Source organism: Gavialis gangeticus, unplaced genomic scaffold, assembly GCF_001723915.1.
Source record: "Gavialis gangeticus isolate Ggan-Ray unplaced genomic scaffold, GavGan_comp1, whole genome shotgun sequence".
NCBI classification, from domain to species: Eukaryota; Metazoa; Chordata; order Crocodylia; family Gavialidae; genus Gavialis; species Gavialis gangeticus.
Genome location: NW_017729014.1, coordinates 20,376,427 through 20,386,930, shown reverse-complemented (window position 1 = coordinate 20,386,930; position 10,504 = coordinate 20,376,427). Strand labels below are relative to the sequence as shown.

Sequence of the window (10,504 nt, the reverse complement as noted above, 5' to 3'; positions counted from 1 at the left end):
TCTAATAGCCACCTACTATCTGAGCTATCCCAGGATAGCTTCATGTCTGTCCATGCCCGATCCCCATGTCATTTCCATCAGTATATGAAACAGATGTTAATTATACTGGACAGCATCTGTCATTATTGCCTTGAATGTATGTTTCAGATTGTCGAGCATTTGTGGTCCTTTATTGTGGTATATAAAATGCTCCGTGGACATGGTAGTAGTATCCAAATCCTGAATCTAACCACCCTGGATTCCTGTCTCTCCAGTTTAAGAGGCCACGTAGCAAAGGAAGGTGAGAGCTGATCGCAGTAGCTCAAGCCAATGTCTGATCTCTCACAGGACTATCTCAGGCTGAACTAGAGCTTTTGGGAGGGGATGGACACTTAGGGAGTTGCTGGGATTTAATGTCAGCTATGACAGATGTGGGATGCAGCAGCATGAATTAGACAGTAAGGCATTCATAAGCCACGAGAACTGGCCCAGCAAGCCATACACGAGTATATCTTTCACACAGCCATAGAGATTATGTCCATTCATTGCAACAGAGGTGGTGCCAGGTCTGTCTTTGTTGTGGACACCAGATAATGTTGGGCTGAATCTGTGGACTGAGAAACGTATTTTTCTGCATGAGGTTTTGAGGCAGATGGGTCCCTTTGTCACAGGAGGGAACACAGTTTCCAAGTGAAAAAGCCATCCCTGCTTTAGCCTGAAAGTTTGTGCATCAAACCTAGAGATGGAGCCAAACCAGAGCTGAGCATCCCTGAGATTTTGAAGATGTTTAGAGATGAAATTGGTAGATCAGATCCTGATTGTAATCAAATGCTGGCCCAGCAAAAGTACCAGGCTAAGTAATCTGGCTGGTCATTTATTTGGACAGGACAATGTCAGCCATCTGATTCTCATGCCACTGTGTGTTTCCTTGGCAGGTGACAGATGGTGGCACCATCAAACAGAAGATCTTCACCTTTGATGCCATGTTCTCCACCAACTACTCGCACATGGAGAATTATCGCAAGAGAGAAGACCTGGTGTACCAGTCAACAGTGCGGTAAGTCCATGTGCCTCCACCAAGGAGGAGTGCTGGGCTTTCTGAAGTTGTTGGATATGTTAGTGTGGGCCTGGAGAAGTGCAGAGCTAAATTTTCCTGGGACAAAATGTTGCACGTGGATGTACAAGGGGGGAGAGCTTGTGTGCTCGCTTTTGATCTGAAGTGTGCCCACCTGGCAGGAATAACCAGAGCACTTGTAACCTGGAAGCAAACGGGCGAACGATGCTCTACATTGCTTCCACTTCTCGTCCCTCTCTTTGCTGGCGCCCGTCATTCTGCTCCTGACACGCATCTTCTAGGACAGGACTGCTGGCTGTCTGGGCCACATCCCCGCATACCCAGGGCTGCGCTGCTCCCCAGATGTCTCAAGAGCAGCTGGAGGAGGGACTCCCCTAGAGCAGCTTCAAGGCCACATTTCTGAATTTGGGGCATGTGAGCGGGAGTGAGAGGGTGGGCTGTGCTTGGGATTGTTCCTCCCTGAGGTCGACATAGTCCTGACTGGCTCCAGCTGCAGAGAAAAAGCTCCAGTACATTGGTTAATATTTGTATGGCATGCCGTGTTTTATTCATGATGGCAGGAAAAACATACCCAGAGGCTGCAGATGATAGGTGAAAGAGTCACTTCTGACTCAGAAGCTGTACTCTGAATATCAGTGTTTTAGGGCATCTGGAGTCTGCCAAGGGTTAGGCATGATCCAGAAGGGAAATGGCTGGATCATTTCTGCAGAGCCCCTGGCTGTGTTAAGTATATAGAGATTGCCCAGTATCTGGGTGTGTTCAGAGCCCTCGTTCCAACTTGGGCAGCCTAGCAGAGACCCAGCACCCCCAGATATGGCTGTGATACCTACCCCATGCACCTCTGGTCAGGACCCTCAGTTGGCCACAGTGAATAGGAGTCACCCACAAGGCTTGGCTAATGTCTGAAATACTCAACTGATCCCTAACTGATTTCAAAAGTGGAGACTCCAAACTTCATAATGGGATTCAGAGATTTATGAAGTCAGCTTGGGTCACCCTAGTAGCTGAGATGTTTCCAAGGACGGGATTCAGGGTACAAAACACGTATAGGAAACAGGCAGATGTCAGTCCCCGGCAGACTTCATTGCTCATCCCCAAAGCCCTTTCAAAGGCCATAATCGCAGTGCAACCTCAGCCCTCTGAGACCAGGGATGGGATCTCGTTAGACCGTGTCCGTCTCCATTGCACCATCAGCTACAGCAGTGCAAAGCCGGTGTGAAATGCCGCCAGGTCGGCACTTTGCACGCGGGGAGCGGGGCACTGAAAGATGGTGCCCATCGGCTCTTTCCTCTGCCGCCAGCGTCACACGTGTTAATAACTGCAGCTGGAATCAGGGCATTCAGTGGTGCGGTGCTGGGCCTTTGATCAGCCACCTGTTCCCTTTCCACTTTCATCGCCTCCTGAGGACGAGGCAAAAACTGGAAGACAATCAAAGCGCCAGACGTGGCCAAAGCAGCCGAGCATTGTCTTTTATGATGCTCGTTCTCCTGACAAAGAGCGTGCTTGCACACAGGGAGGAGGTAGCCCATTCTCCTGTCTGCGCACCTCCTGTCTTCCTCTGCCCGTCTCCTGCTCTGCATTGTCTCTCCCAACCCGGTCCCGACTACCTGCCCATCTTTGCAAACACTGATTGGAAACGGGGATGTCAGTACTTTTGGTGGGGGGAATTCTTTCTCCCTGTCCTTTCTTCCCTCTGCTTCACGACAGCTGCAAATCTGAAGGCTGCTTTTCAGTGAAAGGAGAGCTGCTTTTGATGGACATGGCAAGACTTTCAGCGTTGGCACAATGGGTATTTCATACCTGCTCTCATCCAGAGAACAGGGGCAGGGATTATGCAGAGGAGGAGAGAGCTTTTCAAATGAAATTAAAGGGGATGGGGGGAGCCAGCGACCCAAATGGTACGCGAAGAGGAATAAAGTTGCAGGCAAAGGCGGCTGGTGCTGTTGCTAGATTGGCGAGAGGACTTCGGGGATAAGAACGGGAAATTTACATATAAATGAAGATATTTACAAATTAATGCATTTCAAGCAAGAGAAAGTCCCAGCATCGCAGCTGTCAGAGCTCCATCCTCTCTTGCTGTGGGAGAGTGAGAGAATGAGGCGAGGAAGATTACCAAAATGTATGACAGCGGGAACGGCACAATTTTCCGAGGTAAGAAAGGGAAGGAGCCACGCTTGCCGTGATAGCTTCGCTCTGGCCTTCGCCCTCCTGTGCAGACGAGGCAGCCCCGTTTAAAAGCTTGGAAGAGAACCCAGTGACCTGGTTCAACCTGAGCATCTCCCTGGGAATTAGGAATCGATTTAGGAGCTTGGTATTCGGACCTCATCGTGCGGACAAAAACGCCTTGCCCTTCCTCCGGGAAATTGCCCGGTGAACTCGGCCCTCTGGAGTCTGAACCCGGGGCCAGATCCTCACCTGCTGTCGATTTTTGGAGTAGCTCCAGGCAGGTAGCTAGTCGAATCAAGTCACATTTGCAAAAGCATCCAAGTGGTGTCAGCTCCTAACCCCCTTGGTATAACTCTGTGCAGGTGCATCAGTCTCAGTCAAAGTCAACGGCATTTAGGTGTGCTCGAAAGTTTTCCCTGTGAACCTTGTCGCTATTATTTGTATCCCAGCCACACCTCGAGGCCGAGACTGGACTTAGGGTCCCATTGCTGCCTCTGCAGAGAGAAAGTGGTAGTCTTTGCCTTGAAAGACCTTGCAGTCTAAAGAGATGAGACAGGGGAAACTGAGGCGCGGTTGGTTGTAGATGTCAAGAATAGGCCCCAAGTAACCCGTGCCTCAGGTCAGTGCTCATTGCCCTCTACCAGGGGTGTCAGACTGGTCTGCCCCACTCCCCCAGCCAGATCTGGACAGCAGGGCTCCTCGCAGGCCTGATTTGGACCCATCTCCCAATGGCAGGGCGAGTGATATCAGAGAGTTAATGCAGGGGTTAATGCAGTGGTTGCTCACCCCCTACCACCCAACAGGGCCTCATACCCCCAATTTCAGCGGCGGGCCCTTCCCCCAGATTATGAGCCCCTCTAGGAGCCTCAGGCCAGCTCTGTCGCCAGGATCTGACCTCTGGGCTGTTTGCTTTCCACCCCTGCCTTAGACTGTGCTTTCCCTTCAGTGTCTTCAGGGCACATCTAAGTGAACTGTGACTGATCACTTCAAGCCCTCGTTCCAGCCTCCAACACCTTGTTTTGCCTCCACCCCACAAGACGCAAGCCCCCCTTTTCCTGCACCGGGGAGTCTGCCAATCTTCATTCACAGCTCGCGCCCCCGGCGCACCTTCTTGCTCCGTTGGCCTTACCTGTCCATTCTCGTTCTGGCAAATGCTCCTGCTGCAATGAAGCGGCTGTGGAGTTGTTCGCACGGTGCTGTGCTTCCCACGTGATCTCCTTAACCGCTGCTATAGCACAAAGGATGTTCCCTTGCATGGGACCTAGAGTTGTCCCACTGCTCCCCCTCCAGCCCTCACCTTGCGCGCGCACACACGCACGCACGCATACCTACACACGCACGCACGCATGCATGCATATGTGCATACACACATGTGAACATGTGTGCACACCCCCCCCCAGGGACTCGGCTCTTCCAGCTAGAGTTACCGCAGGCCTGACTGCTGACATCTCCTTCTCAGCTGCTCAGGTGGACGCTGGCAAACCGCTCAGCCATTCCCCTGAGTGGGGGAGAGTTGCTTCAGCATCTACAAATAGCAACTTTTTTTCCCCTGTGTTTACTCTTCTCCTTCCCGTAGAGCAGCAATGGCTTTTCCAGGAGAGAGGGACAGGTCAGGAGGACACACGGAGCCGCCTAATTGCCTAAGTGCGGGTGGATGGAAACAAAATCATGCCATTTTTCCCTCCTCTGATGGCACCCATTTCATTTCAGTTTCCTAAAAGCTAGAAAGGACTGACCTCCTCCTCCTTGCTTCCCTTTTCTCATCTGGGTTTCTTCTCCCCCCCTCCAGCCTCCTTTCCACCCATCTTTGCCTCTGCACCTTTTCTCCCCTTTGCATCCTCTTCCCTCCCCTTGGCAGCGACCCCTTTCCCGCCTCCCTCATCCTCCTGTTCCTTTATTTTTGCTTTCCCCTGCGCCCTGGTGCCCTTTCTCGTCCTCTCTTTGCTGATGGTTGTTTTCTGCGCAACAGCCGTGTGAAAACAGGAGGAGAAAGAGCCTGATAATTAATTACATCTTGCTTGTTTCCCTATTTTAAAGCTTGGCCTTCGACTCCTAATCAGATGCTATTGTATGCTTCAGCTCTGCTTGATTTGCTCTCCCGAGTGTTCCCTCGGATGGGGATTGTGGGTAAATGCAGACGCAAGCCTCCAGCTCCGGAGCTGCGCCTTCTACTCTGCCGTCACCTGCCAGGGTGACTTCCAGTCTACCCATGCCATCGCCATCCTCCCCTGCAAGCCAAGGCCATCTCGGTGCAGATATTCAGTGATTCTAGCGGGACGCGTGGGGATCACTCACGTCCAAGCTACACAGCCTGCTGGGGTTGAGGACTGTGGCCACCAGCATCAATTCTGTGCCCTCTTTGGGCTCCCAGCTCAGGTAGTTGCAATCATTTTCTGTCCAAGGCTCCACCAGCATCAGGGCTTTGCAGGAGTAAATGCACAAGGCGCCGGAGCTTGCGCTGAAGCGCCAGGCTCGGTAGCTGGAGGAGAATCACATTCTCGATGGTTTGGGCAAGGTATGAGACAGGACTGCGGGCATTTGCTGTTGCAGCTGCCTCCGGCGAAGGGAGGTTTGGGCTGATTCGAGATAAAGAGCCAGACTCGGTTGTAGTAACACAGCCTCAGGGGGTCAAGCAGGCAGGGGGATGCCTGACACCCAGTGACCGAGGATTATGCATGCACAGGACCCCGTGCTGAGCTCTTCCGTCCCTGGTCAGTACTGAGCTCTAAAACCAAGGTGCTCGAGACTTGACAGTGCAGCCCAGCATTGCTCAGAGTTGTCTGCTTCGTCCTCTCGAAGTCCTCAGAGTCGGTCCCGGCGCGCACGGGGTTTCCATTAAAATCTGGGATGTGTTCAGTAGAGCCTGGGCTGTCGGCATCTCGGTTCAAATCAGAAGGGCACAATATACGGGTCCTGACCATCCCTCCCGGGCAAGCAGGAGCTGTTGCGACCAAAGTCTTTGGGGTGGACAGAACTTGAGAGACTATCGTGGGAAAGAATTAAAACGGATACGCCTGGGTTTGGGGCCCTAAAAATAATGCCATGCATGCAGCCAAGATAAATCTGGCAGAGCTAGTGGGTCAGATCTCATAAGATGAGGAGATGCAGGCTGGTGGGTGATCTGCAAGAAGCCTGGGCTCTGTAGGCAATGGTTTTGGCTATTCAAAGTGTGCTTGAAGGAGAGGGATGAGTCTCGCCAAGCAGCTCCAACCTGAAGCCGGGCAAATGGCTGTAAAAATCCCGGGATCTGATTCCCCAGTTGTTAACAACAGAGCACCCGTCCCCTTGCTCAGAGGGCTGCGTCCATCCCGTCACAGGGGGGTGATGGATGCGCAGCGCGGTCCCAACGAGAGCGAGGAAAAATAAATAAATAACCAGAGGAACGAGAGCTCTTCCATGCTGCTTTTCTGAGCAAGAAATCACTTCCCGGAGTGTCAGCTTTATTACTAATTACACACTTGCTTTATTGCCAGTGTTATAAAAACAAAACTGGAGCCTGAAAAATGTCAGGGGGAGACTTAATTTAAGTAAAAAGGCCGGGATAAAGTATTTATTTTCACGATTTTTTTTTAAAATTAGAATTTGCTAAACGTATTTCAACTCTCATTTTCCCAGCACTGGGCAATAAAAGCCTCTTGTATCCACAGGAATATATTGTCGCTTCCTTGGAGTGACTCTGTTACTTAAACACATAATTTTTCCGCGCCCGCACGCATAAAATTGGCAGCTTCACGGGGACGTTGTGGCTCCTCTGTTCATGTGCAATCGTGTGCCTTGGGGTGGGCAGTCTCAAGTATAGGGGCGAGGGTGCGTATTTGTGTCGGCCTTTTGCAAGGGGTTGTGTACGTAAAGCACGTGGTGGGTTATATGTGTGTATTCCTTTGTGCGTGGGCACGTGCATTTGCTGTCAGTGCATAGATGCGCAGGGGTGACTGTGTGTGGACATGCACACATGTGCACCGCAGTGTTTATAAGACCTAGGGCTCAGACTGATGAATAACTTGGTACACAGCGTTGTGTGATGGCTAGGCCAGGGTGGAGGTTTTTGTCCTGGGTCATGGAAACAGCAGCGTCTAGTATGGGGATGGTAGAGCATGCATGGTGCCCTGTGCACTGGGGTCTTTATAGCTCCCACCCCCTGCTTCCCAGGGTCATGCAGCTCCACACTACATGCTGGTAACTTAATGGCACGACTTTGGTCCAGCAGCAGCTGCGGAGTAGGTGCGGAGGACTAGCATCCTTATGTCCAGCCCACAGTCTGAACCGGTAGGTGCCATAAAGCGATGGCAGTGCCTACCTGCTGGGGGGGGCATTGGCTTTGTACCTGCTGCACGGTGATGGAGATTAGTTTAGGCCAGTGATTCTCAACCGGGGACGATGCCAGATCCTTTGAAGCGCTCTGCAAGGTGATAAGCAGCTTGTGCCTGCTCAGACCATTTCCCTTCTCCACTGCCAGGCCCCTCTGCAAGGAGACAAGCACTGGAGTCTATCAATTCGAGTTGGAAATGAGGTGCCAATCAATTCACAGAAGTGGTGGCAGGGGCCGCAAGTCCAGCGAAGGGAGCCCCGTGTCCAAAAAGGCTGCGAACCACTGCTTAGGGTCTGCAAGGGAGCAGGGATTTAGGGCAGAGAGCAGCAGTCACAGCCCCGGCTCCCTTGTGTCCTCTGCCGCTGGGATTTCCTCACCCCCAAAACAAGCTTCTCCGTTGCAGTGACTCACCATCCAAACAGGCCCATCCCTGAGGCACGTGCGGATGGCACTGGAAATAGAGTTTGCCCCACAAGCAGTACCCAGCCCAGCCGACACATTCAAGTGGCTATTATGGCTTAACAATCCCAGCAGCCGCTTGCTTCATTTGAAGTTTGTGATCTAAAAAGAAATGCATCAAGAAATCCATTTTTCTCCCTCTATTCTCTCATTTCAGTTTCCTGGGTAGCGTGCGTTCTGCTCATATGCGAGTTTGATTGTTGTGGAATTTTCTGACATGACTAATTATTGTTTTGAGAGTGTTTTTGAGGCTTTACTAATTGATTACATATTCCCTGACTTGACAGATTTATTTTTTTTCCCCCCTCTTCTTTTTTCTGAATACAGAATGGTTTTTCTGCTCCAAAGCCATTGTCTTTTTTTTTTCCTTTGCTGTATATTTAGATCCTATTTTGCACAGCGATACTGTATAGAGAACGCCAGCAGGGGTCTAGCAATTAAAAGCAGGTCTCCTGAGTCCACTTCCTGCCTCCGCCACTGACTTGCTGCTTGACTCGGGATGAACATCTGCACCTGAGTTTTTGAATGTATTTGTATAGCTATCTTGCATCAAACAGGCCACGAGAAGCCAAAGTCCATGCCAGAGTTCATAGTTTCATAGTTGTTAGGGGCTAAAAGGGATGTTACAGAGCATCGGGTCCAGCCCCCTGCACGTGGGCAGCAAAGACTGGTGAGATGAAATGACCCCAGCAAGATGGGCGTTGAGACTTTTTTTTGAGTTCAGAGACAAGCTGGGCAGTTCCTCGGCTGCCTCCAGCTTTCACCCAGGCTGTCGGGCTGCAGGGAGAGGAGGGGAAATGCACCATCTCGCCAGAGCGGTTGGGTTGGCTGAGTGCATGGAGCAGACCCCTGTTGCGCCAGGCGCTGTACAAACGCTGAACACTGGGAAGGAAAGCTGCTTCTGGCGCTGGCGGTGAGACCATCCCCTCAGCTGCTGAGCAAGCTGAATAAAACTTTATTGTGGGCCCCACAGGAGGAAGATGCCCACTCAGCTCATGACCTCAAGCATATCTTCCCCTTCTATCAGTGCCTTCCAGGGACAGAGAGAACCAGGCGCCTGGGTGTTTCCCCAGCTGCCAGGTATAAATAGGTACTTAAAAGGCTTAGCCCTGGGAGCTCCTGAGGTTGATTGGACATTTAGGGCAGCAGAGCATCTTTGCAGCCTAAATGATCCTCAGGCAACTAGCAGGATCCCCCATAGACCCCTTTCTAGACAGGCTAGGATGCTTCAGCACCAGCTTAGTCCTTGCTTGCAACCAACAGCCGGGAGCAAGGAAAGAGAACTGAACTACCATACTCTCTTCAGCCTCCCCGCAGGCCTTTGCACTGGCTGCTCTCAAGAGGACGGCTGTCCTCCTGGCCGTTTCAGTGCCTGTGGTGCTGCGGGATCGCTGCCCTGCCTGCTCCCAGCCCGTCTGAGCGCCACGGCGTGAGCGCAGATCCTCGGTCTTCCCCACACTACGCAGGCAGCCAAGATCCCCAGGCCCCGGAGCAGTCAGACAGCCCTCCTTCCCACCGGCAGCAGCCTCGCTTGCAAGCCTCTCTCAACTCCTATTGTAGAACTAACAGCATTTGCAGCCAGCAAATCCCCCCAGTCCAAGCGCTGAGCACTTAAAAGCCTTGGTAATCATCAGCGTGCCTTCTGCAAATTGTCCGAATCGCTGCGAAATGGAGAATGTTTGCGGTAAAAGACGTGTCGCCCGCTTGCCGGGTTTCAGAGGAAAACACCACCGGGCCTCTTTCATAGTAAAAAAAAATGAGCGGTTTTCGGCGGATAGAAAAAGAGCCCATTTTCTGAATCACTGGCTTGAGGTTTCCCCCTCCCTGCAGTAAAACCTTAGATCCTTCAGCTTCCGTGACAGCTTCGGCAGGGTCATTTGTTGGCGCTGGCTCGCGCCGATCACAGACGCGCAAAGTTGTTATAGGATAGCTGTTATTTATCCGGTGCCAGAAGCATGCTTGATAGGATAAAGGCAGGAGTCTGGCACTGAAAGGCTTTGTCAATCTAAATGAAGTCGGTATAGACGGCGGCAGGGGAGTCTAGAACATGCCCCGAGCCCCGCGGGGCGTGTGGCACACCAGATCAAAGTGATGGAGCTGGGTCTTTTGATTCATTGCACTGATTTCTGCAGCGCACGTAGTGCTTGGGGATGGAGGGCGAACTCTGCGCAGCTCGCACCTTGCAGCGGGGCCAGGTGAGACCTCCAGGTGAGGACGGGACCTGCTATGCAGAGCTCCTGAGCCCTGCAGTTGTTGCTTTGCTCTTTGACATCTTAAGAAATCAGCTAATGGTTTCCTTTGCAGAAAGCTTATGCCCTAACGGGACCCATTCTGCCCCTGAATGAGTCCGGTGTTGTTCAGCAGGGGAAGACACTTAGCCTGTATGTATGGACTGTAGGTTACCGTCTCTTTCTGCCAGCCTGCCCACTGACAGGCATCACAGCCCCTTTGCAGTTCTTGCAAAAGCATGCATTTTGTAGCCTCCTTTCCCTCCTCAGAGCTCCCCAAACATTGTG

At 51.9% G+C, this 10,504-nt stretch overlaps 1 protein-coding gene across 2 annotated transcripts in view; it reads left to right on the top strand.

Annotated features, from left to right (window-relative positions):
* IGSF21 (immunoglobin superfamily member 21) overlaps window positions 1-10,504 on the top strand; it is a 272,287-nt gene that overhangs the window by 133,784 nt on the left and 127,999 nt on the right. For both annotated transcript variants that reach the window (XM_019511926.1, XM_019511925.1), the window contains exon 3: window positions 915-1,036. In XM_019511926.1, the coding sequence (XP_019367471.1) occupies window positions 915-1,036 (122 nt within the window). The remainder of the gene's footprint in view (window positions 1-914; window positions 1,037-10,504) is intronic.